The sequence below is a fragment of the Perca fluviatilis genome, chromosome 1, assembly GCF_010015445.1.
Source record: "Perca fluviatilis chromosome 1, GENO_Pfluv_1.0, whole genome shotgun sequence".
NCBI lineage: Eukaryota > Metazoa > Chordata > Actinopteri > Perciformes > Percidae > Perca > Perca fluviatilis.
In genome coordinates this window covers 21,394,884-21,418,148 of record NC_053112.1, presented here as the reverse complement: position 1 = coordinate 21,418,148, position 23,265 = coordinate 21,394,884, and the positions used below count along the sequence as shown (strand labels likewise).

Genomic DNA, 23,265 nt, shown 5'->3' with positions numbered 1-23,265 from the left:
TCCTGTAAACAACTAAGCAGATGAGTAGATGACAACCATGTTACCATCACCAGGGACTCTCCTAAATAGTTTGGAAGGGGATTCTGCAAAGACTTCTTCTGTTGCCTAATAAGAGATAAAAAGGATTGCAATTATTCCTGACCTTTTGGATGGCAATTTATCAGTAACATTTTGTCTTGTTTTAGCCCTTGTTTTTTAACCATGCAATTGTTTCAAAACAAATGACTGAAATAAGTCATACCTTAAAGTTACAATCAAACCTTTTACATGCACTTACATTAACAAACTCCTATTGAAGAAGACTGTATGAGCGACATGGTCTCATAACTAAGAGAAAGTTTAGGTAGCTGTTCTTCCCACCAGGTTAAAGATATTGGTGGCAATACCAAAACCTGTAACTTTATTAAAGCACGATGAACTAGGCCGTTATCTACCTTCTCTGGCGTTGATATGACCCTTTTCAATGTCAATCTATCAGATTTCAATTCAGGTTGTTTTTTTTAAGTTTGATTCCAGACTTAAAAACAAAAAAAACATAATGACATATTTCTTTAATCAAATGAAACCAACATATTAGTATTTGGTCAAAATCGAAGTCTACTCATATTCACAGTACATGTCTGAGAACATTTATCAGGGGGAAATATCAGCTTCTAGAACAGAAGAAAACTATTAAGAGCTCACATTAAGTTTGTCACTAAATATTGCTGATTCAGTCATTTGACCAGCCAAAGTTGCCCTCATCTTAAACCAAGCTGTAATAGTAGTTAACGGGTCAAAAAGAAGTCAACTCTGCTCCATTGTTTATTAAAAGGATTTGAAACAGCTGCTGTTTTAGGACGATTTGTAGAGGAGTCACCCCAATCCAGTCTGAAACAAGCCATAAATCAAACAGTCAGTCACACCAAACCAAGCCTATCTAAGCTAGTTAAATGCTGGGATAATGCCTTTACCACTGTCTGGTAGCTAAAGGAGGTGGAGACAGACAGTGGCCTGTAATTGACCCAGACAATATATTCTTAAGCCTCAGAGGTCAACTATAGCTTCCAATCCCCAGGGGAACTTGAACATTGTGAACATTTGAGCCCACACCTTTATTGAGCTTGCAAACCAGCATTTGAAGACAAAAAAAAAATAAAAAAAATCTTTTATTTTATGTCGCAGTACCTGTGAAAATGTATAAAATCAGTTAGAGGCTTCCCATGAGTAACAGTTAAATGGTTTTCAAAAATGTATCTTCATGTGTGAATGTCATGTTTGTCAACAAAGAGACCAGTCATTAGTTTGATTCCCCGTGAATGGAATAAATAATAATAATGCTTTACAGTGTTTTGGGTTGGGATACGCCCCCTAGCGTATTCACAGAATCACCATTAAACCTATACCATTATACCATTACGCCAGCCCTGAGTGGCTGTCAGACATGAAATCTGCTCAGGGCCTTTCGCCTTTATATGTGACACAACTTGAATTTGTGGAGTGGATGCGTACAGACACGGTTGGCCTTGTGTTCTGCTATATGGGTTTCGTTGACTATCCCAATACTGTTTAGAGATGGGGAGAATAGTCGCACCCCGATTTTAATCGTTCCCTGTGTAGTGGAAGTGAAGCCGCTTCCCTGGGGTCGCCTGTGGCCTGTCCCATGCTACAACACAGTTGGGTGAAGCAAAAATTTGTATTAAAATATTATGTAATAGTATATATGTAGTAGGACAAATACCTCTGCAATAGCACTTATACAAAATCTAAATACAGCCCCACTAGTTTAACATTGCAATATACATAAATCACTGCAAATTATGTATGAAAATTATACTGTGCATTACCAAAAAAAAAAAAAAAAAAAAGGCCCTAAGTATTCATTACAAAATATGCACAATAGGCCTCAGACCACAAAGCTTTTTATCGTCTCTGTCTGCCTGAATACAAAGGTCAGGCTGAAGGTTAGCATTAGTTCTGGTCAAAGGTCTTAGACGGGGGGGGGGCCTCGCTCTGTTCGTTGGGAAAAGGGATAGCGGGCGCGATAAGTCTGATGTTCCTCCAACTCCTTTAACTTCTAAGAGGATGCTCTTTTTGAAAACTCCATCACAGTTTGATGGATCAGGTCATTTAGATTAATACTCCTTTTTACAGATATACTGTTAGTGCAGCATAACTCACACAGTGAAAAATTTGTACTTTTTAAAACAACAAATGCTGCCGTTTCATTCATTCATGGTGGTATTATTGACTCTGAATAAGATGAAAGCTGTGAGAGTTGTGAAAATGTGCAGCACAACTGCAAAGGTTCACAGCTAAAATCATTATAAGATAAACGTCACTTGAAAATGAATAGTATTTTAGAAAAAATTGTTTTGTGATGATGGTTAATGGCATCAATGCATAAAAGTGTAGTTGGAGTGGACAGATGAAGCTTGATCAAATGGCCCAGAGATCCTAGCACTTGGGAAAATGAGCTGTATTCAAAATCACAATAGTGTATGATTTGCACTGTACAGTCCACTGAACCACCAGCATGCCTCTAGCCTCTAGCCTCTTGCACTCTGGGGGCTGAGCTGGGCTGCTCTGCCCTAGACAAAGGGTTTGTGGTCCGTAACTCCAGTAGACGATTGCGTGATTGTGCACTGCCAACTCCATGGTCATGTACAGCCATTCTGTGGTCCATTTGTTCAATTAATTCTCCGGAAGAGCTACAAGGACAGGAAAGTCAACCCGTGCTGTATCCACATCCAGTCGCTGAGCTTGATGCTGATACTGTCATGAAGAACACTGTTTCAGAGTAGTGGTGCTCCAAGGATCTTATTTAGGGATGTTAATAATTAACAGTTTAACCGACAATAAGAATTTTGACCAATTAATACTCAGTATATAACAGTTAAAAACAATATTATAAAAAAAAAAAAAAATAAAGGTTTGTTGCATGGCAAAACAAAAGTAGGCTATACAATAGATTTCTCAATTGCTTGTTAACTTGCTAGTGTTAACTTTGAGCTTGCAAGTTGCGCTTTAATCTCATGGCTCTCTGCTGTAAGTTACTCAGTGGAGAGCCACTTTATCGATGAGGACTGGCAGATTAAACCGGCCGTCCTCCACACAGACTAAACGTTCAACTCCTTAGCTAAACTAATTGATGAGGTGGAGCCAGGCTTGCGTTTCGCGGACATCTGCGGACTTGTACCGGTCGCGCAAGTGGTTCCATACTGAGAAAATGGCTGCATCCACGACAACGCATGCAGCATCGAGGCTGCGTGACTGGTACAAGTCTGCAACTTTCCATGGACGCTGAACGCAATGAAGTTCCCTTATCTTTTTGGCAATACAACAAAAATAAGTGCAATATTTGAATCTTAAAATCAACCTATCAGTGAGTGTCACTGACAAAAGCGTCAAATTCAAGTTTTGATTCTGTAATGAGCTAATGTGTTTGTTTAATGCTGTGCTGGTCTTTAACCAACACAACATTACTCACATAAATGTGAAGCGTTACCAAATATTAGCACGGTCAACAGTGTAGCTGAGGGTTGACTAAAAGTAAACAAACTGGGGGCGGCCTCTGCAGCGGCGCAGGTTCGAATCCGACCTGCTGCCCTTTGCTGCGTGTCGTCCCCCCATCTCTCTCCCCCTTTCCAGTCTATCCACTGTCACTGTATATTAAAAAGGGATAAGCCCCAAAAAAATAATCTTAAAAAAAAAATAAAGTAAACACACTGGACTGTGACAAGGCTGACAAAGCCGTCTCACAACTAAAATAGTTTTTAGCAAAACTATTTATTTTCAAAAAGCCTTTCTGACTGACCGATTTGTTGTCCCTTATTTTGGGACGGATGTCCCTCACCTTCCGCTTTCTTTGTGTTGGCATTCTAAACTCTGGCCCATTTTTGAGGACTATAATTAACTGCTCCTCAGATCTCTGCAGGGTAAATCCAGACAGCTAAATACATAGATCTGTCAAATCTGAGTTTTCTGTTGCATGACTAAAACTACTTTTGAACGAGCACGTGTTCCACCAAGACAAGTTCCTTCCCGAGGCTATTTTGCAGAGGCACCGTTAGTATGTCCGGTGCTTAGGGACACCCAAGACGATTGCGTTTGGTTTAAAGAATTGCCAATAAACCAGAGCACGTTTTTCTCGTATCCCGGAATGCTGTGTGGACTGGCCAGACCCTCCTCCGCAGCGCTGTGGAGAGAGGTCTGGCAATGCGAGACTAGACAGACAGATACAAAGGTTTAACTCAATTGCAACAAAACACAAGATAATAGCAAACAGAAAGGTTCAGTAACTACTTAGAAACGGGAACTGGAACATAACCTGGTGGAGCTCATTAAATGCAACCTAAGCAGAGTAAGGATGACGTCAAATGTAAGTCGTGAGACTTAGAGACACATAACAGTTCATGTTGAGGTGTCAAGTTTAAACATTAACTAGATCATTTTAAACTTCACTTTAATAGAGTGTATAAAGCCAACTGTGAGAGATGTGGTTGTCTACCAACAAGGTGATCATGAATATTTTCTGGGGGACAAACTAATGGACAAATGCTTCCTTAAGACTAGCAATGACCTAAAAACTGCATGTCTATCAAAAAGTATGACGTTATAATAACAATGTTTTAGGAATCAGGTAACAGACCAATACATCGTCAAAGTGGGAAGATTGATAATGCAAGGAAAAAGTCACTTAAGTCATTTAAGGAACATACATACCTCTTCAAAAAAAAAATCTACATGTGCTGCGGCCCAAGGCCAGAATTAGATTTCCTTTACCTGATGCCAGCAAAAGTGGTCTATGTGCAATGACCCACGCTGCTTCACTCAGCTATTTCGCAGGGTTCCTACACTTTCAATTTTACACAGAATATCCTTTTTTTTAGAGCATAATTGCTTGATTTTAAAACAGCAAAAGTAATCTTACCTAGACCAAATAAGCCACGCTGTATTACAAAGTCACAGAAGGTGGCCTAGTAGAGGTTTTATTTGAGCAATTAACAGGAATATTAAAAACAATATTTAAAGCTGTCTTCATCTTTAAGTTAAAAGTTAGAAAAGCTTCAAACAATTCTCCTAACACCCACTGACATCTCCTGACTTATTAAGTGACAGTCATTCAGATTTGAAGGCCCACATTCTTTACCCCGGTTATGGCTCTTGCTACAGCCCCATGCTGTCTCATTCACAGCATTGTTCAACAGAACACTTCCTCTTCCTGTCCTCATGCCTCCCTGGCGGGCTCGCTTTCTCACTAAAGCACACCGAGATTAGGCACACATGTTGGAAAAATGTCAAGCACAAGTACACTGTGTGTACGTGACCACCTATATGTTACAGCGACCAGTTCACACTGCAAAAAAAATAATGGTGTGGTTTTGATTTGTGTTTATGGGTATCCAAAATTGGGCAATGTTGCCAAACTGGGGATCTAATCTACATTGTGCTTCCTCTGGAAAGCCATTACTGACTTTCCCAACCTTTCTCCAGACCAGTGAATGCTCGGGATGCCAATTATGTCATTCATTCGAGAGGCCAGCAGTCTACAGCTGACACTCCACCTCCCCCTCCCCTCTGCTCCCAGAGGAGACGCCAACAATCTGGAGTCAGGAATCTGGAGTGGAACGTAGTCACTCACTACACAGAGAAAGAGGGTTGGGTTGGAGAGGGGTGAGAAGGTAAAAAGGCAAAATGTTCATCTGGAGGCATCTACGTTGGAATGAAGGAGGAGGGAGGGGAGGAATGTGAGGAGGGGTGGAGAGAGGTCTATCTAGAGTCCCAAATCTGTGGAATGCAGACAGTTGAGGGGGAGAAAGGGAGATAAATATGGGAAGGCAGAGGGAGGGAAAGAAAGGGAAGAAGTTAATTTGGACCAGGGAATTTTGATAGTGATGACATTCTGGCAACAGTGGAAACACTGAGGGAGGAGAAGCAGGGATGGTGGAAAGCGATAAGAGGAGATGACAGAGGAGAAGAGGGATACAACAATGAGCAAAGTAGACTAGAAAATGGCATTTGTCACATTTACTTGCAAGTCTGCACTGAAATCCCCAAGGTTGTATTATTAGGAGGATGTCTACATTTTTTTTTTTTTTTAGTTTGTACAAATCTTATTGGCTGACATTTACCTGGCATGCAAAAATAAGTAAACCATTTTAACTTTGATGAGCTGTGCAGGGTTTTTCATGCCATAATACGGCTTAGGCGCCATGTGTGCCTAAGCCGAATAAACGCAGGGAACGGTGCAATAATGTATGGATACAATGTTCCCAACCTGCAAAAGCGGTACATAATATTGCCGATGAGAGTGCATTATCTACCAGTCAGTCATTCTGTTAGGCGTTGGGTTGGAACTAATGCAATATAATAAGCCCTGATGAGATTATGTTCATCACACTAATTGAGTGCCAAATAGCTGATTAGCATATAAGTAACAAGACTGTCCCTTAAGTACCGTTTATCATACCATTTTTTATTTGTGAATAAATAGAATTAATGAAACACTGTTTAAAAGTGTTCTGAATCTGCTCTTTTGATTTAAAGAATATGATTTTACAGGGTAAACGTTGCCAGAAGAATAAAATGTTCAGACCAAGGCTGTGATGTTTGTTTTGTATTTAAGCTTTTTGGGCATTGATAGTAGTAATGGTCCAAACTGATGTAAAATTGCATAGTTTTAAGTCAAAAACCTTCCATTTGAATTTTTCGATTATGGTAAATACTTCCTTCTCCGTGAACCATCACCTTATCGTGGTGGAGAGGTTTGTGTGTCTCTGTGAACCTGAGGGCTGTGTTGTCTGGAGCTTTGTGCTCCTGGTAGGGTCTCCCAAGGCAAAGTGGTCTCAGGTGAGGGGCCAGACAAAGAATGGTTCAAAAACCCCAATGGAAAAACAAGGTAGAAATGGAGTGACCCTGCCCGGAGGAAGCCCGGGGCCCCCGTCTGGAGCCAGGCCCAGACGGGCGGGCTCGGCCGGGCGCAGCCTGGGGGCCGGGTTTGCCACGGAGCCCGCCGGGCACAGCCCGAACAAGCTACGTGGCTCCCATCTCTCCAGCCCATGGGCCCACCACCTGTGGGAAGAACCGCGGGGGGGGGGCGGGGGGGGGCTGCCGCACATGGGTGGCAGTGAAGGTCAAGGGCCTCGACGGACCAGACCCGGGCAGCAGAAGCTGGCTCTGGGGACGTGGAACATCACCTCTCTGTGGGGGAAGGAGCCGGAACTGGTGCGGGAAGTGGAGCGCTACCGGTTAGATCTGGTGGGGCTTACCTCTACGCACAGTCTCGGTTCTGGAACCGTACTCCTGGATAGGGGTTGGACTCTTTTCTTCTCCGGAGTTGCTCAGGGTGTGCGGCGCCGGGCGGGTGTGGGGATACTAACAAGCCCCCGGCTGGGAGCCCCTACGTTGAGTTTACCCGGTGGACGAGAGGGTCGCCTCCCTACGCCTGCGGGTTGTGGGGTGAAAACTCTGACTGTTGTTTGTGCATATGCACCAAACAGGAGTTCGGAGTATTTCGGCCTTCTTGGAGACCTTGAGTGGAGTCCTGCATGGGGCGCCAGTGGGGACTCCATTGTTCTGCTGGGGGACTTCAACGCCACGTGAGCAATGATGGAGACACCTGAGAGGCGTGACTGGGAGGAACGGCCTCCCTGATCTAAACCAGAGTGGTTGTTTGTTGTTAGACTTCTGTGCTAGTCATGGATTGTCTATAACGAACACCATGTTCGAACATAGGGATGCTCATATGTGTACCTGGTACCAGAGCACCCTAGGCCGAAGGTCAATGATCGATTTTATAATCGTTTCATCTGATCTGAGGCGCGTATGTTTTGGAACACTCTGGTGAAGAGAGGGGCAGAGCTGTCAACCGATCACCATCTGGTGGTGAGTTGGGTCAGGGGTGGGGAAGACTCTGGACAGACCTGGTAAGCCCAAACGTGTAGTGCGGGTAAATTGGGAACGTCTGAGGAGGGCCCCTGTCCAACGGACTTTCAACTCGCACCTCCGGGCGGAGCTTTCGCATCCCTGTGGAGGCTGGGGGCATTGAACCAGAGTGGACAATGTTCAAAGTTTCCATTGCTGAAGCTGCGGCGAGGAACTGTGGTCTTAGGTGCCTCAGAGGCGGTAACCCACGAACACCGTGGTGGACACCGGTGGTCAGGGAAGCCGTCCGACTGAAGAAGGGGCTTTCCGGGATATGTTATCCCAGAGGACTCCGGAGGCAGTTGCAGGGTACCGAAGGGCCCGGAGGGCTGCAGCCTCTGCCGTGAAAGAGGCAAAGCAGCGGTGTGGGAGAAGTTTGGAGAAGACATGGAGAAGGAATTTTTCGGCGGCACCAAAGTGCTTCTGGAAAACTGTTCGCCACCTCAGGAGGGGGGGGAACCATCCAAGCTGTGTACAGTAAGGATGGGACACTGTTGACCTCAACTGAGGAGGTAATAGGGCGGTGGAAGGAACATTTTGAGGAACTCCTGAATCCGACTAATACGCCCTCTATGTTAGAGGCAGAGCTGGAGGATGACGGGGATTGTCGATTTCCGTGCGGAAGTCACTGATGTAGTCAAACAACTCCACAGTGGCAAAGCCCCGGGAGGTTGATGAGATCCGTCCCAGAAATGCTCAAGGCTCTGGGTGTGGAGGGGCAGTCCTGGTTGACACGTCTCTTCAACATTGCGTGGAAGTCTGGAACAGTGCCAAAGGAGTGGCAGACTGGGGTGGTGGTTCCCCTTTTAAAAAGGGGACCAGAGGGTGTGTGCCAATTACAGGGGTATCACACTTCTCAGCCTCCCTGGTAAAGTCTACTCCAAGGTGCTGGAAGGAGGGTTCGCCGATAGTCGAACCTCAGGTTGAGGAGGAACAATGCGGATTCCGTCCTTGTGCGTGGAACAACGGACCAGCTCTTCACTCGTCAAGGATCCTGGAGGGGCCTGGGAGTATGCCCAACCGGTCTACATGTGTTTTGTGGATTTGGAGAAGTATGACCGGTCCCCCGGAATACTGTGGGAGGTGCTGCGGGAGTATGGGGTGAGTGGGTCTCTACTCCAGGGCCATCCAATCTCTGTACGACCAAAGTGAGAGCTGTGTCCGGGTTCTCGGCAGTAAGTCGGACTCGTTTCAGGTGAGGGTTGGCCTCCCGCCAGGCGCGCTTTGTCACCAATCCTGTTTGTAATATTTATGGACAGGATATCGGAGCGTAGTGGGGTGGGGAGGGGTTGCAGTTCGGTTGGGCTGGGGATCTCATCGCTGCTTTTTGCAGATGATGTGGTCCTGATGGCATCATCGGCCTGCGACCTTCAGCACTCACTGGATCGGTTCGCAGCAGAGTGTGAAGCGGTTGGGATGAGGATCAGCACCTCTAAATCGGAGGCCATGGTTCTCAGCAGGAAACCGATGGAATGCCTTCTCCAGGTAGGGAATGAGTCCTTACCCCAAGTGAAGCAGTTAAAGTACCTTGGGGTTTTGTTCGCGAGTGAGGGGACAATGGAGCGGAGATTGGTCGGAGAATCGTCGCAGCGGGTGCGGTATTACATTCCATCTATCGCACCGTTGTGACGAAAAGAGAGCTGAGCCAGAAGGCAAAGCGCTCGATCTACCGGTCAGTTTTCGTTCCTACCTCGGAGCTGGTTAATGTTGCTCGGGAAAGGGAAGTTTGGGGTCCCCTGCTGGAGCTGCTCCCCCCGCGACCCGACACCGGATAAGCGGACGAAGATGGATGGATGGATGGTAAATACTTCCATAAATGGGGCTTGGGATAATATTACTATATTAAAACAGAAATGGCCAGACATGGATAGGAGGTGATGAGTAAAGAGAACACAGGGAGGAAGCTAAATGAGTTTTTAGGTGAAGGCACACTGCCACATAATGAACAGATGGAGAGTCTGGATGGTAGGAAAACAAAGAAGAAAGGTGACATGAAGCAGAGAGAAAAGGATGTAAGGAGCGATAAAGAAATAAAAGAATTTAGGAGAAGGAAATAAGCCATAGGGATTCAAGCTCATTTCACAAAGTAATTTGAATATGCATACAGGAAGCTGACGTTGGATTATCAAAGCACAGCGACGTCATTCCCATATGACTCCTTAGACACACTGATGGCGTATCTACGGGGGAGCCATTACAGCTGTGTTTTATAGTCGCGTTTAGATTGAACTTTTGCATGCCCTATTAACCTATCAGTAAACTAAGCCAATACATAAAAATGGAGGACATTAGCAGCAAAGCCGAGCTGACTCCACCGGAGCACCTAAGAAGCATCATGGGGAAGTATTTTGGGGGAAGTATTTTGGGCTCTACACCGTAGATGGCAAAATTACCAACAAAGATAAAGCGATTGTGTATTAGGCTCCGAGTGCTGCTAAAACATGGATGACTTACATGCAATGATGTGCCTGACTGCATCCTTTGTAGATGCACACTAGACGTAGTACTGAAGCTGTTGCTCTGCTAAGGTGCTGCTTACAATATGCCTCCTGTGCCGATGAAGTTTTATAGCTAGGAGATGGCTGGCAAAGTTTGATGGTGGAGTCCAGGGATTTTTGTTGTCTGTGGGTGGAGAGTGGTGATGCGTGACACAGAAGAGCATGTGTAAGACAGCATAAGCGGACACAAATGCTGCCCACAAATCGCTTATGTGGACTGAAATAATCAAACTACAAAACTATTAACTCATATTCCCATTTTAAAGCAACAGAACAGGCCCCAATTACCGACCTAAACATTCTGTCAAAACAGTGTCTTTCCATATCCAACTTCAAACTATTCTTTTATGATGCCCAGCGCCCTACCCTTGTGGCCATCTGTATAAAACTTAATAAATCACTGCTTTGGGCTGTTGTTTTTACAGCTAAATTGAGAAACAGACTCGAACTGTAAAGTTGTCCTCAAGCAGCTGTATGTTGCAAAATGTTGTGAAATCTCTGACAATCATAATGTGAAAATCAGCCTTTAAGAATACAACAAAGTCTATGAAGTGGCCTAAGAACACAGCTTCTCAGTGTCTATAAGAAGCATGTGAGCGATTGGTTTCTCTCAGAAAATTCCACCTGATGCAGTAGTAGTACCAAAAACATCCCTGTTGTTGGTAAATAAGGGGTCAAATCCTTTATTGGTAAAGCACGATAGTAAGCACTCAAGTGAAGGAATCATCTTTCTTTACTTCTGGACCTTTGTAAACAGGTGGGAAATTCTGCTGTTATTGTGATTAGGTTAAGAGTGGAGTGGGATGATGTGGCACACCGGCGCCGTCCGAGCTACTTGATCCTCATCTCCACAAAAAAAAACAAAAAAACACTGCATCACTCACGTCCTCCGACTGTCTCTCTCCCACACTAAAACTGAAAACACAGACTCAGAGACAGGGGGATGCAATTTGAGTGGCAGTGTACGCAAGTGTGTGTATGTGTTTGGTATTCGTACAGTAGACATGCTGAGTGGTCTACCAGACACACAGACAGTCTCTCTCTCACACACACACACACACACACACACACACACACACACAAGTGGGCAGTCTGTCCGCAGAAACAGTAGCAGGAGAACAGTGAGGGGGAAGAAAGTGTGATCCTTAAAGTCTAACCTGCCTTCCTGCTTCAATTGAGTTAAAAAAAAATTAAAATTAAAAAAAAAACACAGAAAAGTGAAAAGCCTTTTCTCTATTCACAGGCAAAACCTAATTAATATTTACAACTCTTGCCTGGCAACAGTGATAAAGCTGTGGACATTCTTTGACGTTACACACTGACATTTTTCCTTCTCTGGCGTTTCCTCTAGTTTCAGTTTTCATTAACATGCTTGCATTAACATGTAAAAAGCATAACCAAAAAATGTTGACAATGACAAATACTAAGTACTGCACTGTGGTGAGGGACCGGTACAGGAAGTGTGTGTCTGTACATCAGAAGTTGAGCACAGATAAAGAAAATAAAATCTACACCAAACTGGAGCCACACCGGCAGAGTCGTCTGTCAGCTGTCTGGACTAGATCCGGGGGGTGAGTAAGGGTGAGGAAGGAAGAGCGAGAAATGACAGAGATGAGGGGCATCCTGTTCAAGAAAGAAAAGCGAGTAAAAGACTGAAGAGAAAAATACAGGACACAGAGACACATGATGAGACTGCAGGGGGGTGGGGGGTTAGTTCAGGCAGTGAAAGGAAGAGGGCTAGGCAGGATGCAGTTAAGAGCAACACGGCAGATAAATCACATCTGTAGACCAATTACCTGCCTTTTCACATGTTCCAAATTAAATTTTTAAGACTCAAGTTTTTAGCCTCCCCTCATAATTCTCAGAGGCTGTCAGAAGTAATATGCTCTTGGCCTGTGGATAGAAAAGGTGATATTTCTTCTCCATATTCTGCAGGAAAATCCTCCTGCAGCACTTGGAAAGTTTAATGTATTCTGCATATTGAGGACCCCCTCCTTTCCAGTCAGAGGCTGTTATGCAATAGTGAGGTGTTCAGTCTTTCCATTTTCCTGCTCAGAAGCACTCTGATGCCACCAAGTTCAAAAGTAATTTGAAAAGCAGATAAAACTAAAAAGCTCTGACTGAAACCAAAGTATAAGAACAAAGTTGCACAAAATCTAGAGAAAGGGGCATATTCATAGGCTATATAGTGTGATGTAGTATACAAGAAAACCAATACAGGTAACATAAAATGCCATATACATTGTATCATTTATTAAATTGATCCATTTGCTGCGGTAAAGTCACAACAAGTTTTCCTCAAGACCAGCTTTCAGCCAAATCCAGTGCTCAAGAGGTGTTAGTCCAGTAGAAAGCATGTAAGCTCCCTGTGTTGTGTGGTAAAACGCAGGTCACGAGTGGAGAACAGTAAAGCTGAGTTATGAGACTGGCAGCGCCTTGTGAGATTTCATTACTGAGTCACAGTCTCCTCATATGCCAAATTCTTTCTAAAACACAGAGCTGCGTTGAGATACACAGACAGAGCCCGAAAACGCTAAGCCAGCTGGAATTTGTCGTTTTTTAACAGTAATGTTTCAAAACAAATCATTACAGCCTGATCAGATTTCAAGGAGCATCCATCTTGTGTTAATAGAGGGTTGACCAGCTGCACACAGCTGACATCTCTCCAGAGCAATGCTCCTTCATGTCTGCTTTTCTGTGGTCGAGTTAAATGTGCGAAACCCACGTGAAAAAAGGAAAACGAAAAATCCACACGTCAAGTGAAAATAAAAACGTATCAATGAAACAAAAGGGTATAATTTGAGACTCCAGAGACCCGGGGGTTCCCCCACAGCATTAAATATGAGCACAGAGGAGAAACTGAGATGACCACAAACTGTGCGGAGCTTTGTGTTCCCTTTTCCTCCGCATTATGGAATTACATACCCATAAATCAGTATCAGCAATGCCAAAAATCAAAAACAACAACACATACCAAGAGCTTCATTTCATAGGCCGATTTGAAGATGAACATCCTTGGATTCAGGGGCTTCAATAATAAAATATGCATTTGCTGTGTAGATACAATATGACAACTTTCAGGGACTGTCAAAATAACTGCAATAAATATTGAAGAAAGCAAAATGCCAAATCCAATCCATTTTTTTGTTTAACCCTTGGGTTGACTTCGGGTCAAATTGACCAGTTTTCAATTTTTGTTTTATATCAGAAAATATGGGACGTAGAAATAAGCGCTGAAAATGTGTAGAAGAAAAATTTAACTATTTAAAACGTTGGAAAAAGCAAAAACAAACTGAAAAAAGCGTCAAAAAAACAAGGGCAAAAAAAAAAAAAAAAAACTTATTTTTGACAACTCATCAAAGTCCCATCAGACCTTAGATGTAAAGGGCAGTGATGATTTAGGTTAGCTTACTGCGACTCTGGTGTTAACTCATAACACATACATTGTGTTACTCCGAGATTAAAAGCAAATACAACCTTTTGTGGCTACCGTCACACATACCAGACAGCTGTACCTGAGCAACCGCTGGACAGGTAAGCCATGGATTAGATGAATACTGCACTGATTCTAGCTCAATGTCTGCAGATTATTGGGAAATTATTAGAATTATTTCAAATGGCATTTTGAAACACAAACAATCTCCGTCCACACAAGCAGTTAGGCTCCTTATCAGAAATGATACATATCACATGACATTTCGCATACTTGGAATGCGCATGCCGGTGTAAATAGGAAGCAGATTGCTAACATTACTCCAAAAAAAGTAATTGATGCAAATACAGAAAATGCAAATACAGAAAATACTTTGGAGAAAGGACAATAGCGTAAAGTAAGACCAGGGATTTATTTGCTTGGACAGACGACAAGGTGGAACGGTTACTAAAAAGGTATGTAAGCCTACCTAACCAAGAGTGGCACAACAAAGGTGCCCTAACCGTAAACAAACATGAGCATCAGCTCATTGATCATCCACTGTCCTTCAACCATAGTGCTGCTTTCAGCAGTAAAGCAATAAGACAAAAAAAATAATAAAGTGTTCGACATGGCAATCAGGATAACCTTAGGCCTACATGTAATCAAACAGCAGGAAAATCAAACTGCACACACTTAAAGTGTACATAAGTACAGTTTCTACAGAAAGGTTTTGTTTCCAGAGGTCACACACACACACACACACACACACACACACACACACACACACACACACACACACACACACACACACACACACACACACACACACACACACACACACACACGATAATTCAAGCTAAAGGGACCTTATTAAGTGTTTCATCCTTCCTTTTATTTTCTTACTTAGAAACAGTGGGTCCCTCTTTCAAAAAGCAATAAGCCACGTGGCCGGGTTGGCTCAGTGGGTAGAGAAGGCACACATATACTGAGAGGTTTATGCCTCTACACAGAGGTCCAGGGTTCGAGTCCGACCTGTGATGATTTCCTGCATGTCTTCCCCTCTCTCTCCTCTAGCTGTCCTATCAATTAAAAAGGTGGAAAAGCCCAAAAAATTATCTTTAAAAAATAAAATACAATAAGCCACATGTATTTTCTATTTTCAATAAATAAAACATGCATTTGTTTGGGAGTACCTCATTAGCAGTGGGAAATGTTCATGCTTTAACTACAAATTGAGCACAACGTGCAACAACATTTTGGGTGGTCTGCTGCATCTGAAAACCGTTAACCCCTGTATTTGCCTTTTAGATGTACTGATAACAGAAAGGATAAATACAGCTGGAACAGCTGCATCATAAGGTGAATATAAATGGTTCCATATGATGGCCAGGGCCACGTGAACACTAACTGAGTGTATGTGTGTGAACCTGTGTAGCGTGCGTATGGTCAATTGAAGTTTCTGCTTGTGATGCAGACTAAACAGAGCTGGAGGAAGTTTGGGTATCGAGCCCTGCGCTGCACTACAAACCCTAACCACAACACAGTGACCCCAAAACGCTAGAGGCAAGATCAAGCAGACACTCAGACACACGGATACAAGAGCATCATCTCTTTCAGGACTGTGCACACAGACTAATCTATAGTAAAACAAATATTTACGCCAGAGGATAATTCAGCATTCACAGCCAGCCAGATGACTCAACTGAGTCATTCACTGTAAATGAAATAAAAGGTCATTAACTAGCCCAATGATTCTTGCTGCAGACTATGCATTTTTACACAGAGGTATGCATCCCTTAAACTAAGACTAGTTTACACTGTCTAAAGAGTCTGGCACTTATTTCTGCCTCAGATGCCCATGGCAACAGATTCAAGCATAGAGTGACAGCCTTCAGTGTTTTGGCATTTAAACGCAGCCTATTAAAATCAGAATAAGGGGACTTTCAGAGAGGAGAAAATGTTATCAAAAAGGAGAACTGCTACGAGATCTAAGAAAAGAATAAACCTAAGATGAGCTGATGGAAGGAGAGATGACGACAGAAGGGCTGACAGCTGCAGTGGGGGACTGCCCCATTAGGGCTGCTCTCTTGTCTTGGCAGATCTGGTGTAAAATATTTAAGCTGAAGCACATAAACACACAGGCCACCAAACAAGAATGTACAGTACACACAAGTTGAAAACATACACACTGTCTCGCACTCATGTCTTGAGACGAAGAGTAACACAGTGCGATGCACTGCATGTTCAGGAATCACGGTGACAGACGGGCTCAGAAAAACAAGAGGAATGTCAAAAACGCGTCAAAAGGAAAGCGTCCGGTTCCAGAAAGAGGAAAGCCAGAGGTAAGCATTATTAAAATGGGCATGTATAGGGCTGCACAATTAATCGAATTTTAATCACGATCACGATTTTGGCTTCCCACGATCAAATTTGCGTGATCGAGCGATATTTAAAATGCGTCATTCCGTTCATAGAACAGTTTTTGCAAAGCCAATCTAGCGCTCCATAAACCACTGTTTGATCACATGTCTCCATGAGCCAATCAGAGCTGTTCCCTGCCTGCACCGCGCAGCTTAGTTTCTAGATGTAGACAGTCACAGAGGACAGAGTAACGTGAGGAAAATTCCACATCAGGTAGCAGTCGGTCATCATAAGCCGGTCACAATGTTTACCAGTTTACCAGTAAACGCAACGTTTTGTCCCTTCTGTGTTGTTTTTCAGACAACAGCAGTGACCAGTGCTAGATTGTTTCTTTTAGCTCATAGCTTTAGCAGCAGACTGTTGGACGTCCCGCTGTTGGAAACCTACAGTGAAATACAGACACACTACACTGTTTAGCAGTCAGCATTTTAGCTGTGTTTAATCCAGTTACTACTGTGGCTAACGGTAGGCTAACGTTACCTGCTGTGTAACGTGTTATTAGTGTTTACTAGCGTGACATTCAGCGATGTTTATGTTGCCTCTAACGTGGGTTTCGGAGCATCAGAGCGCAACGCAGACATGTAAGTGGCAGTGTAATGAGCCACAGAAATCCGTGTAGCTATTTCGTCTGGTATACCGGGCACCATATGCGCCGTTAACGTGAACAGAAAATTGCGTTGCCTGTATCTTTCACGGCAAACATGCATGTCTGGAAAGCGGTCGCACAACAGCTGAAATGGCATACTCCTTCACAGTATCCTTCAATAAAGGAGGAATGTAGCACAATATGGATGTATTAGTAGGAATGTAGCACAATATGGATGTAAAAGCAGTTATAATTATATAATTATGTGACAATAAAATTTTGTTTTGGCTAAAATCAACAAATAATCGTGATAATTAATCGTGATCTCAATATTGATCAAAATAATCGTGATTATCATTTTGGCCATAATCGTGCAGCCCTAGGCATGTCCGCATCACACCTTTGTACTAGAGATGCTCCGATACTGCCTAAAACGCTGGTATCGGGAAGTGCTGGAGTTTATGCAACGATCCGATACCACGTAATAAAGCCCTAAAGAAAATCTATGTTAAAGTGGTTTATTTATGTTCTTTTTCCGTTATAACTGTTTGTTCATGTTTCACAAAGAGTTTAACCTGAACCAGACCGACAACAAAGATAGAAATAATATCACATACTACTATCCACATACAGGGATAGTAGTATACAGTTGTTAAAACATAATAAAATATATGACACACTGGTATCGGATCGGTACTCGGGATCGGCCGATACGTAAGTTCAGGTATCAGAATCGGTATCGGGAAGCAAAAAATGGTATTGGGCCATCTCTACTTTGTATAATTCTGTCTTAAACAGCACTAACACTGAACCTCAGACTTCAAAAAGTCAGTGGACTGCAATGAATCGCCCACTGCACTCCCCAAAACACACTGCTTTTTCAATGGGGTGAAGTAGAGATATGAGGTGCATAGTGAACAGCTAAGGCTTACTTATCTGAGTGTCTGGGTAGGTCAGGTTTATGAGCAACCTTCTACATGGCTCCGTCCTTATGCTACGAGTTCAGAATCTACATCACATTAGCAGATTACCGTCTCTCATTTTTCCTGAAGCTAGACATAACATTTTCTGGAAATGCACCAGTTAATCATCAATATTGGTGCAGCCGCTATTTGTCCATATTTCTCGAGGTGTGTGGAGTAGCAGACATGTAAGCTAGAAAAATTCAGTGAAAATCTTAAGAAATCCCAGTACCTTAGAGGAGATTTCTGCAGAATTAAGGAATTTTGAGCAGTGTGTACTAATTGGCTCATAACTGGGTCAAACTGCATTTTCTGCCGGGGCATTGCTTGTTCTTAAATAAGCTGGTGCCAGAGATATATAAAACAGAGTGTAACACCACAACCGTGACACAGTATGACTCACGTCCATTGTGTGCTTACAAATCAATCACGAACTCTGGTCCACATTTTAACGGTTAAAACTCTGTATTGTCCAAAATGGGGGGGAAAAGCCACTTGGAAAAGAAACAGCTTTTCCAAGTGGAAAAGCAGCTTACAATGTGTTGATTAAATGTGACCATCTATGTAATCAGGCAGCCGGCAAGCAGAAATAATACTACCAACCTAATCCATTCAAGGTGAAGATAAAGAAGGGAGTCAGAGAAGAGTAGTTAGCCTGCTTTTAAATACAAATTAATATGTATAACACCTGCCCATCATCATACATTTTTTAATTCTTCTAACATTCTAATGTGAACAAAGTTTATCCATATTGCCCAATTGTCCCTCAACTCCATGTGGGCATCATAACTTGTACTATTTCTCGTTCTATTTCATAACTTGTACTATTTCTCACCATTACCAAAGCACACTCTCCATGTAACATTCATTCCTTATCTTTTAGGAAGCCTACAGCCCTTATTTAGCTCAACATCACATGCTGACAGAACATCCTGTGGAAGCTTAACGGTGAGTGTGACTGTTTTGAGAAGACACAGCATTGCGCTTGCACATACAAACAAGCTGGCACACACATCTGTACTTTCTGAGAGCCAACAGTGAATGCAGTGGTGCAGTGACAGTGGTCCCTGCTAACTTCCCTGAAATGCATTCTGGCCCGGTGCTAATGCTGGGCCAGGGACGGAGGCTTGATCTTTATCTTAAATCACCAGCTTCCTGGTTTTACCCCTCTTCAACACAAACAAAAGCTTCAGCGCCAGAGTCCCAAAATGTTACACACAAACACGCACACACGACACTAAGTGAAAATTGTACATGTGGGTTTTCTAGCTTGACTGTGTGTCACGCCGCAGTCACACAGAACAGGAAGAATCCCGAGATGATTCTTCCAGACAGCCCCTGCTTGCTGCATGCCAACGGGAGGCTTATGGGGGAAATGGATCCCATAGACAGACTGCCTTCTTCTCAGCAGAAGCAGCGACAGCATAGTGATGCAGCCAAGAGGCCATATTTGAAAAGGGGGGTGTGAGATGGATTCATCACCTTGTACATCTCATGTTATTCACCTTGGAAAAACTCCACATTCCATCCAGTGAAGGAAAGCGAGCGAAAACACCCTGTTCCTGTTCGATTTCAGTAAATCATACACCACCTCTCAGTGTGCAGGAGACAGAAGGGGAACTACACCAATTGTTGGCTCCCTGCAGTGTTAGGAATAGCAGCTCTAAAAATCCAAGATTGCTTGCTTTTACAAGCTTGGCAGCAAGCTCTGTGGGGACACGACGACACACCAGCAAACTCAAACTAGAATGTTTTTTTTTTTTTAATTTAAATTAAGCATCAAAGAGCAGCTGTCCCTGTGTCCCAGATAAATGTTCTAGACATAAGGAGGAGCTCCAAAAATGCCATTATGAGAAGCTAGAAGGTGGCATTTAAATGCAGCGTGGGATGACTAAACTGGGGATGAATTCAGTCAAAATCCTGAAGTGTGTGTAAGCCCACCCTATGCAAATTCTAATCAACTGCCATGACGAGAGGGGATCCCAGTGAGGGTGGCACACTATAACAGCACACTTTAAATTCAGCTGCTTCATATCTAGGAAATTTACTAAATAGGTACTAACAAGATAGAAAAACAAATTAACTTTGGATTCTCAGGATTCTAGTTAAAATGACAAAGTTTGATAAAGAGTAATTGTTTTATCGTGATTTAAATGGCTCACACTATGACAATGTATGGTGGCGAGCAGGGATAAAGGCTGGGAAATGGCCATAAGGCTACAGACTGCATTCAAATGGCACTTTAACAAGTCACCAACCAGCATGACATGTATATCGTTTAAATTGAATCCGAATTTAAACAAATCATATCGGTCTGGGCATTGTTTAATTTTAAACACTGCGCTGGGGCTTGCTCACTATAACAATTCTCGCCAATTATTCATATTGCTTATCAAATAAACTGTTGCATAAACATAAACCCAAAACCTGGAGAGAAAAAAAAAAAACAGAATTATGCACAAAAATAGTCTACCAGATCTCTTAACTTCCTTAGATTCAAGATTTTGGTTTGGTGAATTTTGATTCTCTCTGACAGGGAAAAAAAAATGCAAACCAAAGAGCAGACAGAGTAAAACTGGACTTTGGATGGTATGCAATGTTAGGTCTGCGCACGGTCTCAGACATCTAAATAAAGTGTGGCCACAACTTAACACACATTTAAAATTTGAATGAATGCACAAGTCTAAAAATGTAGACTTAGCATCACTGATCATCACTGTGTGAGCAGCATTTCTGGTCACTCTCAGCCATACGAACCCCAATTTCTTTCTCTCCCCATAAACACACACACACAGTTTCCCTTATTCTTTCTCTCTACTGAAGACAGACAGAGGATGTGTCTATAATCGGGAAAGACTCACATTTCCTCTCTGAGGTTTCACATTCCTGGGATTCCGTCTGAAGACCACTGCAGCCCATTTAAAACCATTCCCCATATGGAGGGGGGGGGGGGGAGAGACTCAGGGCAGGCGAGGAGGGTAGGTTTTGAGCTTTGAGAGTTAATTTATCTTTACAGTATTACTCCACCATTCTAGTAAATTAAACTGTTTTTCACTTGTAGGCCTTGAGAGACTGCCACTCTGCCACTTTACCATGATGTCTCTCTCTCTCTCATGGGTGGGCCAAATTCTCTGAGCAGACAAAGCAGAGAAAGAAAGGGGAGGTAATCTTGCTCCTTATGACCTCATTAAGGAGAAGATTCCAGATTGGCCCATCTGAGCTTTCATTTTCTCAAAAGCAGAGCAGGATACTCAGGGCTCGGTTCACACCTATCACCATTTCTAGCCACTGGGGGACCATAGACAGGCTGGGGAAACTCATATTGAAATTTTCATGCCATGGGACCTTTAAGAATCTTAATGGTCTATCACCAAATAAAGGTAAAAACGCCTTTTTAAAATGAGAAGAGGTTCTCTCTTTTCTCCTTCAGTTCAACTATTGTACCTTCTGAACCATCAGCTTTTTCATTTGATGTGGCTGCAACCAGACCATGAAGGAGGTGAAGGGCAGAAAAGCTGGTCCCTGCGTGAATCCATTCATGCAAGTTAAACATAAAATGACACAATGCTGTGTACCACATGGTAAGTATAGTAGTATCTGTTCTATGCTGTTCCGTATTTATGGAGCACATTGAAAGTCATCATCTAGCTAAATACATCAAGGCCGTTGGGAATGGCACCAGAATGAATACATTTTTTAAACAATTGTAATTTGTGATTCCACATCCACTAAAGCCCAAGCATGGAGACACACACACACACACACACACACACACACACACACACACACACACACACACACACACACACACACACACACACACACACACACACACACACACACACACACACACACACCCTTCCTCCTGAAATGTTCTTGAAACATGACCACAGAGAAGAGAAGTCCTAATGATTAGATGTAGTTCTGTTTGAATGACGATACGGATAAACAAGTGTTAAAATTATTAAGTTTACCTATTTCATCTAAGCTAACCTTTAAGATAAACCCATTAGTAAAGATGCCAAGTAACGTTAGCCAGCTAACGTAGATTAATTTATCAACAGCGTTGTTGTCACAGCTAATGTTTGCTAACCTGCAAGGCTTATGAGTTGTCTTTCTATGCTGCTTAGTAGGTTAGCGTGAGTTACATTCAGGTAAAAATAAAGTAATTAAGTTAAGTGCAATAAAAAAAAAAGACAGAATACGAGTTGAACATTTTTATATCACACAAGAAAACATGCGACAGTGTCCAGCGGCACCATCAGCAGATGTTAGCCTGCTTGGCTAGCAGGCTATCTTGCTAACGTTTCCGAGCGGCGCAAGACGGGGTTTAAATTTGCTTACCTGTCAACCGCAGCTTTACTGGGCCATTTCTCCTAACTCCTTGGCTAGACATCCCCCTTTGTGTTCCAGCTTGATGAAAATTCACAAAGGCGTCTAATTCATGTGTCAGCGTACGAGTCTCAAAAAGGTATCTCCCAAACAATCCCTCTGCTAGCTTGTGGTATCACCATAGCAAATCACACTGGCTGTGTGGTAACGTTATCATAATAACATCGCTGGAATAACACTCTAACTTGAGCCCCTTTTCCGTAAAAAAATGCAAATAACTAATTACGTCCCCAAATGCCGGTCACGCCGCGAGCCACGGGTACTCCTACAAATCAAGTGGACGACTTGCCCTCCATCCAGACAGGCGTCTACTCTGCCCGTGCAGCTTGAACTGAAGTTGGTCGTGATGATGAGTACTGCAGGCAGGCAGGCAGAGCCAGGGAGAGACATAGGAGCACATCCGGTAAGATCTTTCAAAATAAAAACACTATCAGACATGTTCTATATTTTGTTAATACTATAGCTAGCTACCAACACGAATCAAAATGCATGTTCATAAATAGACTGTAATAATATATTATGTCTTTGCCCAAGATCTACAACCGTGCAGGGGGTATTACGTTTGTTACGTTGTGAGTTAATTGTGCATCGAGGCAGCTTTAGAAAAGGGGTATCTTTCATACACGCCATTGAAACACGTCATATATCATCAATATCATTCAAATCACATTTACCTGGTTAGTGATATAAAGCATGTGATAATTTTATTTAAAACTTAAAATCCGTCTTTACCCGACTTTAGTCTGGATAGTTTGACACAGTTTGTGTAGCGAGACAAAACGAGCTAGACGTCAGCTCCTGCGAATAGTTAAAATAGTAGAGCGGTTACAATTTCTACACTAAATAAGTGCACTCTGGAGTGATACTACTCACTAAGAGTTGAATCACTTAAGATCGAGGTAATTGCAGAAGTGAGAATCAAAGCTTTTTTGGGGGGGGGGGGCTCATTTATCCATTATAAAAAAAAAAAAGAACTGTTAGCCACAATTTCGGAAGCCAATTATTATACATATATTCACACGTGAAATGTAATGTCTACATGATACTGCCACCGGGGGGCAATAATCAAGTCACAAACTTTCATAA

The 23,265-nt window shown here is 42.9% G+C and overlaps 1 protein-coding gene across 1 annotated transcript in view; it reads right to left on the bottom strand.

Moving 5' to 3' along the window:
- The window catches only part of LOC120556957 (E3 ubiquitin-protein ligase SMURF2-like), a 64,767-nt gene extending 42,224 nt beyond the window's left edge, over positions 1 to 22,543 (bottom strand). The window contains exon 1 of the mRNA XM_039796873.1: positions 22,132 to 22,543. Within this exon, the coding sequence (XP_039652807.1) occupies positions 22,132 to 22,183 (52 nt within the window). The 5' untranslated portion in view covers positions 22,184 to 22,543. The remainder of the gene's footprint in view (positions 1 to 22,131) is intronic.
- Between the last annotated feature and the right edge of the window lie 722 nt (positions 22,544 to 23,265).